Genomic DNA, 17,118 nt, shown 5'->3' with positions numbered 1-17,118 from the left:
CGTTTGGAAAGAAGTCTAGATCCATTGTCCACTTTTGTACAGTGCGCTTTGTCAGGCCTCAAACGTACGTGTGTAGTTTAAATTCAGAAGCGTCCAAGGAGAGAGCTGTTAACGCGATTGCTCTTCTTGTCTCTGCAGTAATTCGATTGCGAAAATGACCGATTTGATTCCATTTTCTTTCAAAGATTGTAGCGTTTATTCTACGGAGTTAACATGTTGAATGAATGAATCTGAGAAGACCGACGCTCTTGAATGACAGGTCGCTGACCAATCAGAACGACGGATTGGGTAATTCATAAAATCTGACCAATCAGGAATTTTACTTTCGTCTGGTGGACGCAAAAGACGAAGAAAACAATAGCTTCCTTGCAGGCCGTTCCCTTCTCCTCTCCTCCCTATACTCCCGCGGTCGTTTTGACCCTTTCTCTCTCTTTCTACGGCCTGCCACGCAGGCTATGTTCTACGTGAATTTCAGACGCAGTCCTCCCAATGGTCAGACTGACCTATCGAGAGTGACTTAGGTATGCGATTTGCAATATGGAGCGTTTACTTAGCCATTCGCGATTTTACTCTCTTCAAATAATGCTTCTAGTGCGCACAAGCTGCACTTATAACACAAGCCGGGTCTGTCTGTTCACTTGTGCGAGGAAAAATGAAAATGAAAATGAAAAATGTTTTATCAAATCAATTCTAAAGGTCTTCAAATTAGACCTGTTATGAATACTGCTTGGTAAGCTATTCCAGCTATTAACTATCCTATTAAAATAAGAAAATTAAAAATAATGCGTCCTATCAAAGTGCTTCTTCAGCCTCATACTATTAGCCTGTGTGGCAGGCAGGCGGTACAGTCAGTCTGTGCAGCGGCTCCCAAAGGCTTTTTCCGAGTTTACCGGGATTACTGTATCCATTTCTGATTGGATAGATTGTTACAAGCCTTGTGATTCGACGTTCACTCATATTGACAAGTCACGCATCCGTTACTTGCATGATAGAAGTGCTTTGAATTTCAACAGCCAAAAGGTCAAAAGGCAATTAGAAATCAAAGATTTGCCGCAGCCGTGATGATCGAAAAAACCATAAACACTGTAAAAAGCTTGGTCTTTAAAATCATGAAAACATGAAAAATACAAAATGGCGGATTTCTCTGAGCACGTGGCCCTCAACATGCAACGGGGCACTAGCAACAACTACAAGCCGGAAGTCCTTACAATGAACACTTAATACTACATCTCCCAACCAAAAACTTCAAGGGAGTTATAACTCAACATGAAACCGTTAATGTCAAAAAACAAGTTTGTTTGTTTACAAATCCAGATGCTGTGGTTTCTTTACTATTCTTCCTGAGTGGGTGGCACGTACAGCCTGTCCTGGATTTCCATAGACAGAATGGCCCGGTAGAGAATCCTCAGTGTTCGGATGTGTAGTGTATTTGCCTCGGTTGAACGCCAGCTAATTTTTATATTGCACGCGTATTCCTTCTGGTTGTGTTTACAATATAATAATGTTAAGCTGACTGTCTGTTTGTTATTCACGGCAACTACGAAATACGTTACAGTGGCGACGAGGATAACTGGATTAACGAATACTCAACGCCGGATAGTTAGTATTTGACGTCAAATTTATCCGCTAATCGGTCGACGAGCACGAACTAAGCCTATTAAGCGCTATGGCGGGAAGACCACCTTTCGATCAATTCAATTCAGAGGACGAAGATATCGACAGCTACCTGGAACGATTGCAAGAATATTTCATCGCATGCGACATTAAAGACGGTACCGAGCATGCTGCGAAACGGAGAGCCATTCTGCTGACATCCATTGGAAGTGTTTCTTATCGATTTTTGAAGGATTTGTCTTTCCAGGACGCCCCGAACACGAAAACCTTCGAGCAGCGCGCTGCGTTACTTCGTGTCCATTATAAGCCTACTCGCTTAAAAGTTGCGAACGATACAGATTTCATTCTGCTAACCAACGTCCTGGGGAGTCAATCACAGATTTTTTTAGAGAGTTGAAGAAACTCGCCGGCACATGTGCATTTACGAACGACCAACTGCAAGACAGTCTTCACGATCGCTTCATTTGTGGTCTTCGCTCAGAGCAGATCAAACGGAATCTTTTATCAGCCAATTACACCTTCCAGGAAGAAGTTGATGCGGCAATTGCTCAGGAAACAGCTCAAAAAGATGTTCAAGCTCTAGGTTCAAATTCTCTGGGCGTGAGGTCACCGGTGGGAGTAAACAAGGTCAAACGTGACAATCTCGCGTCACGCAATCGCACGTCCACGACGGGGCGACGTAACGCCATAAATGACAAACAAATGCAGCCGACGGGAGCGACGCAATGTTGTTTTCGCTGTGGACTCACCAATCATTCTCCGGACAATTGCAAATACAAAGATTTTGAATGTCATCGATGCCACCAAAAAGGGCATTTGCGGTCCGAGTGCCGCAAAACGAAGCCACCACGCCCAAAAGCCGAGGGAAGACAACATGTTCGGCTCGCTGATCAGGACGCCGAAGGGGAGGCGCCAGTGGGCGGCGAAGATCAAATATTTCAGTCTATTTTCAATCTGGATGGCGCACAGTCCTCTGTTTCCCAGAACTCAGCTGCAGGTATGGCCACACCAGCAGTTAAGGTTCCTGTGCTGATCGAGGATACTGAATTTCTGATGGAATGGGATACCGGAGCAGCGGCATGTCCATAACTAACCTTGCAGCGGCATTTTGAACACGTTGCAATTTCGCAGTTTGTTCCTTTAGAATACCATAAAGTAAACTATCACAATAATCTAACCTGCTTGTAATAAATGCATGTACTAAAGAGAGAAGATTCTCCCTACTAAGATAGTTCTTTATACGCCTAATATTATGAAGATGGAAAAAAGCTGATTTGCACATGGAAGTAACATGTTTGGGCATGTTAAGGGTTGAGTGCAGCCAGCAGCCAAGGTTTTTGACTTGACTTGACTTGTGTTCTTGCAGTGATTGAATCGTGCCCTACTGAAATAGCGCATGGCTGTAATTTGCACAACTGCGGGCGAGTTCTAATCAAAATAAATTCAGTGAAAGTGAAGAATGATCATCGCAGTAAATTTTCCAACTTATGCAATTGGAAAGAAGAAGCCTGAAAAAAGAAATCAGGGCTTCAACGGGATTCGAATCCCCATCGTTTAGCCGGGGCCTTGAGTCTTTGCCTTCGCGGCTCTTCGTTTTCGCTAAAGCTGTTTTCAAAGATCGCGATCCATCTTCCTTTTCAGTGGGCCAAGCAGGACAGAACCGCAGGCAAGAAGCATTGGAAGATTCCAAGCCAACTTTTGAGCAAAGCACTCTCCCGATAGGAATGTGTCACCAGGTAAGTTTGAGAACATAAGTTTTGTAAATCTGTCTATATTTATCTAAGGCCCGTTTCAAACGCCGTGCTTAAGTCGTGCCGAGCTAAATTCATTATTTAAGTTTGACTTTAGCACGGCTGTAGTACGGCGTTTGAAACCATTTAAGCATTAAGTTCGACTCTGCCGTGGAGCACGGCAAGCTCTGTCGTGCTACCCGACTTTGGCACGGAATGGTTTCAAACGGCGTGCTATTGCCGTGTCCAGGAGTATCGAACTAAATAATTTTGGATTTATCCGTTATACCGCTGGTTTGCATTAGTTAGATTAAGCACCGCGAAACGGCGAACGCTGAACGTCGGCTAGCCGTTTGTCGTTTGCCGTTCCGTCTGGGATGTTCGTCTGTTTAAGCTTCCCGACGACACGGCGGAACTGGGAACTAGGAAATTAACTAGGTATTAACTAAATGTTCCTTGAAAAAAATTCTTTTTCAACTTATTGTTCAAAATATTAATTGAAATACAGTTACAGTTCAGTACAGGCCAGGCCCATATTTCTTAATGGATACGGAGAAGTTATGTATTTTCCGCTTGAATTTGAAACTCTTAGCTTTATATGCAGTTCATGTAGAAGAAGGATGATAAATGAAGCTTAGCTATAAAGGCATGTCATCAAAATGGAGAAATAGTCGGTGAAAATGGGCTACAAATACTCACGTTTTGATGTTCCCTACAAACGGGAAAAATGCCCTCCTCGAGTAGAAACGGCGGCCGGCAAACGGCAAACGCGGGAAATGTCAGGTCACGTGACCCTCTCTGCCGTTCGCGGGGAAAAAAAATACGCGGTGCGTAAGGTGGCTCCCTATAGTTTTTTTTTACCGCGCGCGAACTGATTTCGTAAGACACGCGATGGCGCGAGCTCGCTAAACACTAGCTGAAAGTCGCGCGCGAGATCACACGTAAAAATGCCAACAAACATGGCGTCCGCGTTTTAAAAATTTATTTATCACAAACGTTGCGTAAACCTCCTTTGGTTTTAAAATATTTATCGACCGAATACAAGATCCTACCATTCTGTAGCTGATTTAAAGGAGAAGAGTACGAGGTATGTAGGAATTTCAACCAAAGAAACTGATTTGGCCGATCGTCACGATTATCGCACGGGGCAAAACAAGCACATTACCTCACGTATTTACAGTCCTCAGCATTGTTTGTCGATCACACACAAATTGCCAAAATACGAGGTAAGAGGATTCCGCTAAATCTGGACTGAATGACTTGACAGGATGTTTCTCCCCAACAAGCTGAGGCTTAGGTCGTGTAATGCTGCGTAACGAGCTCGTGGAGCACGAAAATATGCACTTCACAAATACGAAATAACAAAAAAACAAGGTCGAGTTTAGCAGCAATCACTGCTCATTTACAAGGTGCTAGCCGTCCATAGGCTACGAATTCCTTCTTCTAAATTTTCCTCCCGAAAGATACGTCAGCTATAGATATAGGAAGGACATGAACTACACACGATGCTTCTCCCACGCACTTGCACGCGCAAATGACGCCAGTGGGTCATTAATACGTATGCGCGCGTGGTCGTCTCGAAATTTTATGACGTCACAAACTAGAAAACGAAGAAACACGGGCTCACTTTTCTCGAGTTTCCTTTCGGTGAAATTTTGTGAAAGTTTATATACTTCATGATATAGATGCCTACTTCACAATATCACGTTTTGGCAAAATTTTATCCAAGGATTTCTTTGTTTAATCAAAAATAGGAAATAGTAAGATTTTTAAAAATCCTTTTGATAAATTTTTCATTTTTTCGAATTAAAGTATTGTCCGAAATCATTTTCACAAGAGTGCCGAGTTTTAAGATATTTTACCAAGGCTAACTCTAAAAAAGGAAGCCAATAGGTGGAAAATAGCAAAAAAATGGTTATCTTTACCATTGGTTGTTGCCATGGCAACAGTCTGCAATACACTCGTATGAACGAAAAAGAAACCCCAGGTGTGTTGTTAATATTCCCTGAAAATTTCAGGGCCTTAAACCCAAAGGTGAAACAAATAGATCATTTTTAGTTCATCCTTCTTCGGGTGAAGATACGGTTAATACTGTAGGGAGCCACCTTTATCTTAGGCTCGATTTCCGCCGCTCACTCGAGTTTCGGGAGTGAGCGCTGGCTTATTTCCCGAAACAGCGGCTGGTAATCGAGCCTACCTTTATCTCTCTAATATCGCCTCTTTTGTTTACGGCTAGTGAGTAAATTAAGCTTGACAATAGCTCGACGTTTGAAACCAAGTTGTGAAATGTTGTGCCACAGTCGAGCCAAATTGACTTTAGTTCAGCACGACTTTAGCACGGCGTTTGAAACGGGCCTTATCATTTTCCAAAATTGAATTTTACACAATTTGTGAATCGTAACGTCAAAATACTAGGTAGAACATTGTATTTACCAAGTTTGGAGGATGTAACTTAGCTAGAAGACGCTCATTTAATTTTTCTATTTTTCCATACATTTGTCTGTAAAATTGGGAACGTCTAGACGCGTTTCGCGGGAAAAATAGACAACTGTATGGAAAATTAGAAAAGTTAACTGAGCGTCTTCTACATGTAGCTAAGCTACATCCTCCAGACTTGGTGAACATAATGTTCTACTTAGTACTTAACGTTACGATTCACAAATTGTGTAAAATTCAATTTTGGAAAATGTTATTTGCCGTCGGATTCCCATAAAAACACCGTAATTTCTGACCGCTTTGCCTACCCGTTAGGATGGCATCAAAAACCGTGATAAGGTCTATTAATTAGGAAAATTTAAATTTCCATTGTTCTTAGATACTCCAAACAATGGAAATTTAAATTTGGCTATTTAATTCCTATTTGGCTTTTTTGCTTTTTGCCTTTTTTTTATGACAACGTTATTTCAATTTGGCGTAAATCGAGGAACAAGTCCAGCTTAGTGGTCAGAGCGGGACTTAACTGACCTGCGCGGTCTCCGGATTTCAAGTCTGGCTTCCTAAATACTCGGCGACACTATTACTGATTGTATAATTTTATTGTGTTTTTCAGCTAGCCCCCTACCAGCCTTTTCAACAGGCTTTTAACATTAGTTAATGATCAAATTAAAGGAATTGGGCCAGAAATTGGTCATAGCTGGAGATAGGCGACATGATAACATGAGGCATAGTGCTAAATTTGGTGCATACACCATATTTTGTTGCACTTTGCCCCTTATTATTCACTTCTCTCTTGTTCAGGTAAATATGGTGCTATAATTACCGTTATACTGACCCTTTCTGACAAAATAGTATTGAGCCAATATTATAAATAACTCAAAATTACTTATTTCCTGTGGATACAACATATCACACTCTATGGGTTTGCTTATGTTGTGGTTTGAGCTTGATTTTTATTTTCCTTCATACATGTAGTTCAGATTATGATAAAAATTGACAATGGGAAGAAAAATCAACTGGCGTAAAAAATGTAACCAAAATTTATATTTGACTTGTAACAAACACATTTGCCATTTTTATTTTGCTTAAACAGACTTAAACAAGAATCTGTCCTTTTAATTTTGTAGAGGAATGTTGCAGAAAGTGGCCCGGCTATGGAGTTCCTCGGGCTTAAGAACTGCATGGCATACCTCCTAGGATGTGGTCTGATGATCACCACCTTAATAACTGATAGACATGCATCTATCAGAAAATACACGCAAGAACAACAGAAAAACATCAAGCACTACTTCGACCTCTGGCATATTAAGAAAAGTAGGAGACAAATTATATAGTTGATACATGAAAAAATCCTTATAACGTGCTAGACGTTGTCCTTTTTAGATAGAAGTTGTTTTTTAAGATATCATTATCTTGAACTGCAAAATAAACTGTAGTAGTTATTTGTAGAAGTTAACTTTGTCTGTAAAACACCTTTGTGCATTGTAAAAAATGATCATTTCAAAATTATATCTGTTAATCTAGTCTGTGTCCATATATAGGAATAAGCAATATATAACTCAGCAATGTTTTTATCCTCAGAGATCCAAAAAGTTTTAAACCAGCATCAGCAAGGAAAGTGGCTGCACAGCTTTGATCAACTGGATCCGTCCCTGTGGAAACCATTTCTTCTGGAGTGCTACATCAACTTTGTCTGGAAATGGCAATGTTATATATGCTAAATTTAAATCTTTCTTAAGTCACGTGATTAACAAGCATGATAATTTAGATGATCCCCTTTACAACAGATGCAATCATGGTGAGATAATGGACAGGACATGGCTTGACAAGGGTAAGTGTAATACTTTGAAATAACAGCAAGAATGAGATCACTGGGCTTCACCGTAATAGGGCCCCACTGTTTTATTGTATTTGTGCTAATTATCGACAAGGAATTTCTTATTTTATTATCATAGATTCCCCAGTGTATGAAAAAATGTGCAATGCCCTAAACAATCCTTCCCTGGTTAGTGGGATCAAGCAGACCTCACCTGAGGTACAAACTAGCTGTCTGGAAGGTTTTCACTCTACCCTCAATCAGTTTGCACCAAAATTGATAGCCTTCTCATTTATAGGGATGTATTGCAAGTTGGTGTGTAATGTATTTTTTTTACTTATTGGAACTAGGGACACTAAGGCATTTTTTTGTCCAGTCAAGGTTCTACAACAGTAACATATTTTAAAAAGGACTCTTTTTAGAGTGCATCCTTATTTTTGGTGTCACTCTTTCTCTTGAAAGGCACATCATTGCTGCCTTGTATTTCAATCTCAACCTACTGCGGGAAGTTAAGAAGAACACTGATGGGACAGAACAAGTGAAAGTGCTGTGGCCAAAATTTGAAAATGGCGAGGCCACTGTGCGTGATGTCAAAGTGGAGCCCAAATTTGGTAAGACACATCTAAATGAAGGCTAAACTAATTGCTCTACACAACTTGCAGCACCGGAGTCAGGTAGCTGTTGAAAAGGTTTTGTCAAAATGTTTGTTCCTTGCACGTTGGCCACAAAACAGAGTGTCCCATCTCTTTTTCAGAATATGTGGAGGATATCTACCAGACATATCTTGTTGCCTGGGAGAAAAACCAGCTCAAGGTTGCTATGCAGGAATTGAGTGCTATGAATCCCCCACCAATGAATACAATGTTGGAAAAGCAAGCAAGGGAGGAGGCTATAATGAAAAGGACAGAAAGGAAAGGAAAGACAGCCAAAGATGTGCCCCCAACAACACCTGGTAATTTTAATAAATTGTAATATAGAGACATAAGGTTCAAGGCTGGTTACTAGGGTGAGAGTGTTGTGGGCATGTCACTTTAACAGTTATACCTCTCTCTGAACTTCAATTTATAAGGTCAAACCCTAATGGACTTATAAACATCCCATCCAGCGGGACAATATATATGCTTTCTCTAGCTTCATGCGTCAGATGGCCATGAAGGCCAAAGTGCTACTGTCATTACGTTATAAAATTAGCAATTCTTGGAATTCCTGTTGCACTAAAACTGTCAAACAAACAAACTTGCAAGATTTCCTTTGCCTATATAGCATCCCCTGAATCGCAATAAATCTATTGCCTATAAACCACCAGCATTTGCTTTAGTTACAGAGACCGAGATCCAGCAGCAGCCAAAGACCAGTAAAAGAAAGCCCCGTTACTGTACTGCATGCAAGCAGCCGATGAAGGGCCCCAAAAATGTGACTACATGCCCCAAAAATCATTCGCGAGAGAAACAAGTCTGATTTACATTAAGCAGAACAAAACTCTAGAATTGTACTCTGTAAAATTGTACTGTAGAATGTAGCTCTCTTGTTGACTACATTTCTCAGCATTAAAGGGGCTAGGTCACGCTATTTTAGGTAATTTTGTTTAATTTTGCTAATTGTGAGTTCTAAACGTCAAATTGGCAGACCAAGAGTCTTTCATCTGCCAATTCATGGCCACATAACAACTGAGAATGATTTTCCAGCTGTGGTAATGAAAGTTTGATAATGTATAAATTGACATACCGTAAGTTTGAAAACAAATGGACCGACGTTTTTCAAATTTATCCAAATGCGATCCACTTCAATCCCCTCCAGTTTGTCAATCCACGTCCCTTCTTGTCTTTCCTGTGTTTTGTTAGAGTTCTTCTATAGTTTTGAGCCGTTATTTTGATATGTAAGTTAATTCTATGACAATTTGATCAGTGCTGAAATTGCCTAAAATACCTACCTTACCTACATGTAGCCCCTTTAATGTCAACATTATATTGGGAAGGGAAGGGGGTGGGATGGGAATAATGCCAAGTCATAATGTATTGAAAAATTGATCAGACGTTCACTTCACTTAGCTCTAAACACTGCTCCAATTTTATTTGACTTTAAGCAATTATCATCTTAAACCATTCATCAGTCAGCATCTTCAGTTTCAAATCCAGCATATGCAGATTTCTCTGGAAATGTTTTTCTTATGGAATGGTAGCTACATGTAAGCAAAGGTATCCGTCTTCCACCTAAGTATCCATGAATGAGGTGAGTGAATTCACGATAGGCATTACCACGTAGAAACCTGTAATGGAAAGGAATATATTTAGGTAATAACAAAGTACTTTACATTTTGTATTGATTGATTTTCATTAAAAGAGAAATAACTGTATTAATGAAAGCTTTGTCTTTTGCATATCACAGCAATTAAAATTAATTCATTTCATGAGCTTTCACGGTGTTGGAAGAAAAAATACTTTGCTCAGTATTTATAATACACATGAAAAAATACTCAATTCTGATTGGCTAGAGCAGTGCAGTTCAAGTTTAGCACAAGTGCAAAAAGTGTAACACTGGTGCAAAAAGTGCAACACCAGTGCAAATTACACAATCGTAACACGGTACATGTTTTCTATTTCTTAAACTATAAATTGCTATCTCATCTGAGAAAATGTAGCTCTCTTGTTGACTGCATTTCTTAGCATTAAAGGGGCTAGGTCACGCTATTTTATGTAGCGAAATTGTTGAGTTTGTATGTAATGAACCTATGAATGTTAAGCCATGGGGGGCGGGGGGAATAGGCTGGGAATTTTAACTTAACTGATATTTTCTTTTTAAATGCTCCCACCACATGGCACTTGTGTATGGTCAAAAAACCCACTAATATTCAAGAAACTTTAGTTAGCAGCTCCACCAAAACCATCAAAGGGGCATAAAATGACTTAATTTGTTGAAATAAGAAATACAAAATGAAGTAAAATAACCAGGTGTATCTTTATGTAAATGTCTACACTATAACTACCAGAAGTCGACTAAATAAGCAAAGATCACCAAATGCACGGGTATTTAATAAATTTTAGAACCCGAGTTACGTGGGTGTGACACAAAACAAACTGCTTATTAAACGCATCTCAGACAAACACTAGTCAGAGGCTGATTTTTGAAGGGAGACACTGAGTATCATATTGATCTCTTTGTTTTTTATACTCGGATAACAAATTAAAGAAAACATTTTATCTACCTGTTTTCAGTACCAGTCTGGCGATACGTCGTTTTGTTTTTTGTCTTATACTTATCGGCAGCCAACCGCAAACTCCACTTCTGTAGGCAAACTTGGCCGAGCCCAGGATGTTTTGTGACGCATTTCGGCTTTGTGCCCACCTCTTCAATAACCATTTCGCTGGGCAGGCATTCCACGCACTCTTCTATCTCCAAACAGCACTGAAATTCGTTCGGGTTCTGCAGGTACTCAGAACTGCATTCACCACAGTTGCACCTACAGAAGAACCAGCGGTAAGTAATCGATGTAAAAGAAACCAACGTAATGAAGCAAACGTGCAAACGCTCTAGATCTGACTCACCACAAATTTACGGGTTCTTTTCCCTCATTACGGTCCTGAAGCTTTAGTTCGAATTCAGCTTGGGTCTCTTGCTTTCGTTGATATTCACAAACCCACTCTTCAGTCGCTATCGGCTCATCTTGCTAGGGCAAATACGTATCTGCGTCCAGCTCTGTTAGCGAGGCGGCGGCGGCATTCACTTCACGGTCTTCACCTAAAGTCACTTCCTCGACTACGAGTACTAGATTGAGTACGAGTGCGAGTTTTGAATTTCAAACCAGTGACGTTTCTAGAGTCCTCGCTCTACATGTTGGTGTTTAGTTAGAGAAGGAAGCTCATGGGATGAGATGGGTCTGTGTCGTGATAATGTGAAGCTTGCAAACTAGAACTGTAAAAGTCGTTCTCGTTCTGGTATTCGATCTCGTATTCGTACTCAAATCTGAAGTCCCCTACTTTCGTAGCAGGGAATGTAATTGATTTCCGAATCATCGGAATCGTAGCTCCTTTCGGAATTGGAGTCCTTTTGTGACATTTTGACAAGAAACCGAAGAGCACAAGACTATTATTCACTCCAACTCGCTATTTTGCGTCCTATTTCTTTGTTGTGTTATGTTGTGTTGTTATCGCCAAGATACCGGGTTGACGTCACACATATTGCTAGTGCCAGTCCCCTTAAGACGCCTTTTTTTATTTCGAAAACCGTGATTTCGATCGCGTTTTAAAAATCGGGAATAACTTCATGTCCAATTGTGCTGCTTGTTTTTGCTTGTATTTGATGTCTACTTTTAAGGAAATCGATTACATGCCAGGGGAAGTTGTAGGAAGTTCGTTTACTGCTCGTGGGCGATCCAAGTGAATCATTGTCTGATTTCATACCGTGAAGGACTAGGTACGAGTCTGTAAATTATGGGATAAGCAACTATTGATCCACATAGTCTGAAAGAGCACACCGAGATTCACAAAATCCCCAAGTTTGGTGTAAATAGACCCAATAGTAAGCAAGATACGGCCATTTAAAAATTTCAAAATTTTAATTTTACAAAGAAATGTATGGCCTGCCGGACAGCTGTCCGGCAGCGTCCGGTAGGCCGTACATTTCTCTGTAAAATTTTGACATTTTCAAATGGTTGTATCTTGCTCATTATTGGATCTGTGTACACCAAACTTGGGGATTTTGTGAATCAATATGTGGATCAATAGTTGCTAACCATAGACATAAATTAATTAATGCATAAATTAATTGTCTAACAGGTGAGTGAATTTTAATCGAATTTCACCACCAAACCCTAAACCCCATAGCATGACTTACGTCATACCATGAGGTAAAAAGGTGTTCAATTGCAACCATGTCTAGTGCCTGTCACGTGGTCTAGTGTCTACTGTGCAGTTCTAGTGTGGAGTAACTTTCTTTCAGGTCATCATATCACGAGTTAGCTAGTTGTCCTCGCACAAGTGAACCACATTGCCATCGTCGGTGATTTCGTGTATTTCGTACATAACGGTGACATCGTCATAGTTGCCGTTCCAGTCTTCAGCGGTTACGTGAACCATGAGTGTGAGTGAGTCGTCGCCGCTGTCCGAAAGGTATGTTCCCCATTCAGAAATTTCTGGTCCACCCATCCAGACCGTTCGGCACGATTTGTCTACTTGAGTTAGTTCTGCGCCGTCTTCGTCGTAAATCGTTGCTCCTGTGCACATGTCCATGTCGCCGTAAACGGACGGAGATGGAACTTCAGACTCGTAGTAGACGAAGCCGCTATCAACAGCGATTGAAATATCGCAACTCCATTTGGCGCACATCATGATGTCGTCTGCTGAGAGGAGGACGTTGCCGTTCCCATCGTTCACGTATGCATCCATCAACTGGAAGACCGCTGAACCCTCGTCGGTGCCGTCAGCACAGTCGGCGGACCCATCGTTGACGAGTTCAAAGGCCAGCGTCGTATCGTACTGGTCGCAGTAGAAGTCATCACCGGCAGCGCGGTTCTCGTGTTCATCCTCGCCATCGTCGCAGTTTTGTGTGCCGTCGTTGATCCACTGCCATGGAATCTTGTCATAGTTGTCACAGTTGAACCAATCACCCTCGTTGTCAACGGGCTCGTCTGAGGTATCAGCACAGTCAAATTCGCCGTCGTTAACCAAGTCAAAGGAAATCTCTGTGCCATCTTCGCACATGAAGTTGTCAGGAGCGTAGTCGTTCTCGGACTCATCTTCTCCTTCACCGCAGTCGTTGTACCCGTCGTTTACGTACGACAGCGAGATGGTGCTCCCAGAATATACGCAATCATACACCCTTTCGGCTTGATACCCGAGAGAGGTAGCGTCAAAAGTAACGTCAAAGCCTATGGCATCAGCCTCAATGTCGTAATTGTAGGTTGTGAAGCCTTTCAGGAAAAAGTCATCCTCATCTGAGCCGTCAGAGCAGTCCTCATCTCCATCGTTGACGAAGTAAGATGGAACCGCTTCGCCACTGTCGCAGATGAAGTAATCTTCACCGTCGTCGTAGTAATCGTCATCGTCATCGCCTCCATCGCCACCGAAGATGTTCTCAAAGATCTCTCCCATTGAGTCTTCGAGTTCAGCCTCAAAGTCCTCTGCAACGGCTTCACCAAAGGCAGCGCTTGCGTAAACCAGAACGTTCCCCATCATGGCAAACATGACCGGGGGTCCGGACGGACATTCGTCGCACGGTGTGACGTCAAGCATTTCTCCGTCCCCGATGTCGACTTCAAGCGTCTCATCAGAGCGAAGGTTGAACGACACGCCGTCCATTTCGGCGTTCTCTTCATAATCGCCTTCGCTTGAGAAGGCGTCCGTGATGGTGATGTCAAATTGACCTGCGTCAAAGCCAAACTCCTCCATGGGCAGTCCAGTGAGGTAGACGTTGTAATCTGCAGAGCCGATGTAGTTCCCATCGATCACGCCGCAGTCGTCGTACACCTCTGCTCCGCCCCAGTGGTCTTCCACGCTGGCTTCTGCAGCAGACTCAACGCAGTTCCAGGAGGTGTGATCGTTTTGAGAGGCTTCAACATAAATAGGGCTGGGGTTGCCAAGACGCCATAAAGCGTCGGATGCGATGGAATATGTGAAATCCATGCCCGTATCGAAGTCGACCTCAAGTTGCTCGCCTCTGCCCTCGAGCATGATATCAACGCCAAGGTTCATGTCGTGGCCCACCATCATGTCAAAGTCCATGTCAGCACCGACGAGTTGGTAATTGTCGTCCAGATACTCGGTGTAGAGGAGGATATCAACGGTGACCACGTTCTCGGCCTCAAGAAGCACGTCAATGTCAAACGAGGTCGGGTCGTTTCCGAAGGTCGTTTCCGACCAGTCCGTCATGAGAACATCGTTGGAGAGCACCCCGTGGCGGAGCACAACATCGCTGCTGCGGCTCCAAACCTGGACGTCTTGACCGTTGATGTCCTGAATGGTTTGTACAGAAACATCCTCGGTTTGGTGCACGTAAATGTTCGTACCACCGGTGATCAATTGACCGAGGTCGAGATTGAAGCCGGCGTCATCCGCATCGTTCAACCCGCATCGTTCATGATCTCCGTGAAAAGTTCCTGGATGTCTAGGCCAGTGACGTTCTGAACATCGCTGTCAAGGCTGCTCCAGTCGTATTCCACACCGTAGTAGTACTCAGAGGGTGTCGTCGGAACGGCTTGCACCATCGCCATGGGTGAGAGCGCTGTCAGCAACAGGAGGGATACAAGCAGGCCAGGGGGGGTACGTCGTGCAGAAGACATTAATTTATTCGTAAAAACTGTAGATTTTAATTATATTGGGAGATTTTTGTGGCGGTTTTAATCAAATGATGCTTGCCTACGAATTGATGAATTCGTCTAAAAAAAGAGCGGAAAAGGCTGGTTGGGCATCGCTCAATCCCTTCAGTTGTTTGCTCATTTTGTTCTCTTTCCATGCCATCCAGCACACTCCGTCAACAATGATGCACCGGTGAACATTAACGCCCTTTTTCGGCTTGAATTCCTTTGATTTGATGAAGGTGATTGCATCCATGAGTTGGTTGTTCTGAGCACCGCCTGCGCGGGTAAGGAATTTTGCTTCTGCGAGGATGTACTTGGTCATGCCCGATTTATTGAGCTTTAGAAGAAGATCGATACCCTTCTCTTCGTCGTTTTCTTGTTTTCTCGGTAGCGAATCGCACAACTCTCTTTTCACCAAGTCGTTCATCACTTCATCGCTAGCATTGAATACAAAAACACCATCGCTTTTTCATTTATGAATGCCCCTGGATCGGAAAAAGGAGTGTAAATTCTGTTTAACCAATTTCGAAATTTAGCTCCATTTTGACGAGATGGATCTATGGGTGCAGTGCAAGCTTTCAGGACTTCGTCATATCCCAAATTACGAACCTTATTGCAGATTCTCTCAACCGTTTTGGGGTTGTGTTTGATAATTCTCTCCACATGTTTTGGTCCGCCCTCGGCGAATGACGAGATGTAAGAATCCTTTACTGGAAAGCGTGGGAGAGTGAGCAAAAAGTGGAGAAGTTCTTCATCCGAGCCAGTTTCTATGAGCGATTTAAGTTGAAGTTCATCCTTTCCGTCAAGAGGACGTGGTTCATTATCTGCAATATCATAAATCCCTGCCAGTTGGTCAAGATAATTTCCGTCAAACAATCGGAAACTCTTGATGTTCAATGGATGTCTGTTCATGAGAAATCCTCCAACTTCGGCATCGGATTAACTTTCTGATACGCTATATTAAATGATTTTCTTGCCAATTTGTAATCCAGTCGCCTGCGACGAACTCCATCTTTTGCATTGCCCATCAAGGCCGTGAGGAATACATCATGTGTTGCCTGCCTGTAAGCATCAATCATTGAATTAGCCTCGTCGATTACCTTGTCAAGATTCATGCCTTCAATTTCAACAGCAATGTACGTAAGATGGCGGCTGCTTACTTTGATATTGGAGCGATCGTATCCGAGTTCCTCTCCGCGACAGAATTTTATCCGCATGGAGCCGTCTTCTTTGGTGCCGTCCACCGCGCGATAACCAAGAGTACCCTCGGGTGCGTTGAACTTCATTGGCGTTGCATTCACCGGCCCCTTTGCTGTTTCGTTGTGGATGTGGCGCAATTCATCGTATAGACCAAGTCTGTTATCGTTTTTCCAAACCTCTTTGAGAGGATGCTTTTTTGAGAATATCATAACACAAACTGGATGTTCTGTATCATCAAAGGGGTTCTCTTCCAAGATGGTCACGGAATGTAAGCGATCCTTCCAATGCGGAAGATCGTCAAGGTCTTGAATACCGGACTCGGGTACAATCCACACTGATTCATCGAAGGCTGCCATGTTTTGTTCCATGGCTAATTTGAACAAATCGTCAAGAACATTTAGCCTAGAATCGTCAAGGGTTTTGATAAAGCCTGGTTTAAAGTATTCAATCATCGGGGATTTCATGCGTTTTGCAGAATTTTTTGCAAGGTAAGGTGGGTTGGTAAGGATGAATGCGCCCTCATGACGAACCACATGGCAAATGGAATCGTTCGGTTCCCCCCATCCTCTGCTGCTGCAAATCGCTGGATCGATGTCGTGGCCTTGTGTTTGGAATCCCATCGCTTTTGCAACCTGAAGAAGATGGCCTGCACCTGCGAATGGGTCTACACACAACGGGTACTCCGCGAGGAGCGATTTGATGTGGGCACGAATGTGTGGGCGCATCCAAAGAGAATCTTTCGTGAAATACTGACCGAGATCACGCTTGTTCTTCCCTGACATAGGATTCAACCTCCTGCCCACAGTACATAAAAACGCTGATTTCACGAATCTTCATCCCGATGGGCACGACAAACAGCAACGAAATTCTCGAACATTTCCTTCCCGAACTCCGAATCGTTCACCTCGGGGTGGAACTGAAGACCAAAACGATCACCGGCTTCGTTTTCCATGCCTTGAACCTTGCACGACGGGCTTCCTGCCGTGATGAAAAAGCCCTCTGGCACAACGTGGACTTCGTCGTTGTGCGAC

General features: G+C 42.6%; 1 protein-coding gene, 1 long non-coding RNA gene and 1 pseudogene across 5 annotated transcripts in view; 2 read left to right on the top strand and 1 right to left on the bottom strand.

Moving 5' to 3' along the window:
* The first annotated feature begins 1,176 nt into the window (after positions 1–1,176).
* On the top strand, positions 1,177–9,819 carry LOC137970888 (uncharacterized). 4 transcript variants are annotated; one of them, XR_011116889.1, is made up of 6 exons: positions 1,177–2,611; positions 3,256–3,350; positions 6,908–7,094; positions 7,362–7,611; positions 8,059–8,548; positions 9,680–9,819. XR_011116889.1 is itself a non-coding variant. In XM_068817525.1 (6 exons), the coding sequence occupies exons 3-6, from the start codon at positions 7,756–7,758 to the stop codon at positions 9,052–9,054; spliced, it is 630 nt and encodes a 209-aa protein (XP_068673626.1). In that variant the 5' UTR covers positions 1,177–2,611; positions 3,256–3,350; positions 6,908–7,755; the 3' UTR covers positions 9,055–9,508. The 4 variants fall into 4 exon arrangements, 3 of the variants coding, with proteins under 3 accessions (XP_068673626.1, XP_068673625.1, XP_068673627.1); XM_068817525.1 differs by lacking the exon at positions 9,680–9,819 and adding an exon at positions 8,915–9,508 and having other exon boundaries at positions 6,908–7,898; positions 8,059–8,207; positions 8,351–8,548; XM_068817524.1 differs by lacking the exons at positions 8,059–8,548; positions 9,680–9,819 and having other exon boundaries at positions 7,362–7,756.
* LOC137970889 (uncharacterized) lies at positions 9,646–11,664 on the bottom strand (annotated as a pseudogene).
* LOC137970890 (uncharacterized) overlaps positions 10,941–17,118 on the top strand; it is a 9,539-nt gene continuing 3,361 nt past the window's right edge. The window contains exons 1-2 of the long non-coding RNA XR_011116890.1: positions 10,941–11,070; positions 11,908–12,006. This is a non-coding gene — a long non-coding RNA (uncharacterized lncRNA). The remainder of the gene's footprint in view (positions 11,071–11,907; positions 12,007–17,118) is intronic.

Source organism: Montipora foliosa, chromosome 9 (assembly GCF_036669935.1).
Source record: "Montipora foliosa isolate CH-2021 chromosome 9, ASM3666993v2, whole genome shotgun sequence".
Lineage (NCBI taxonomy): Eukaryota > Metazoa > Cnidaria > Anthozoa > Scleractinia > Acroporidae > Montipora > Montipora foliosa.
Note: the sequence above shows the minus strand (reverse complement) of the source record. Positions and strands in the feature narration are given on the sequence as shown.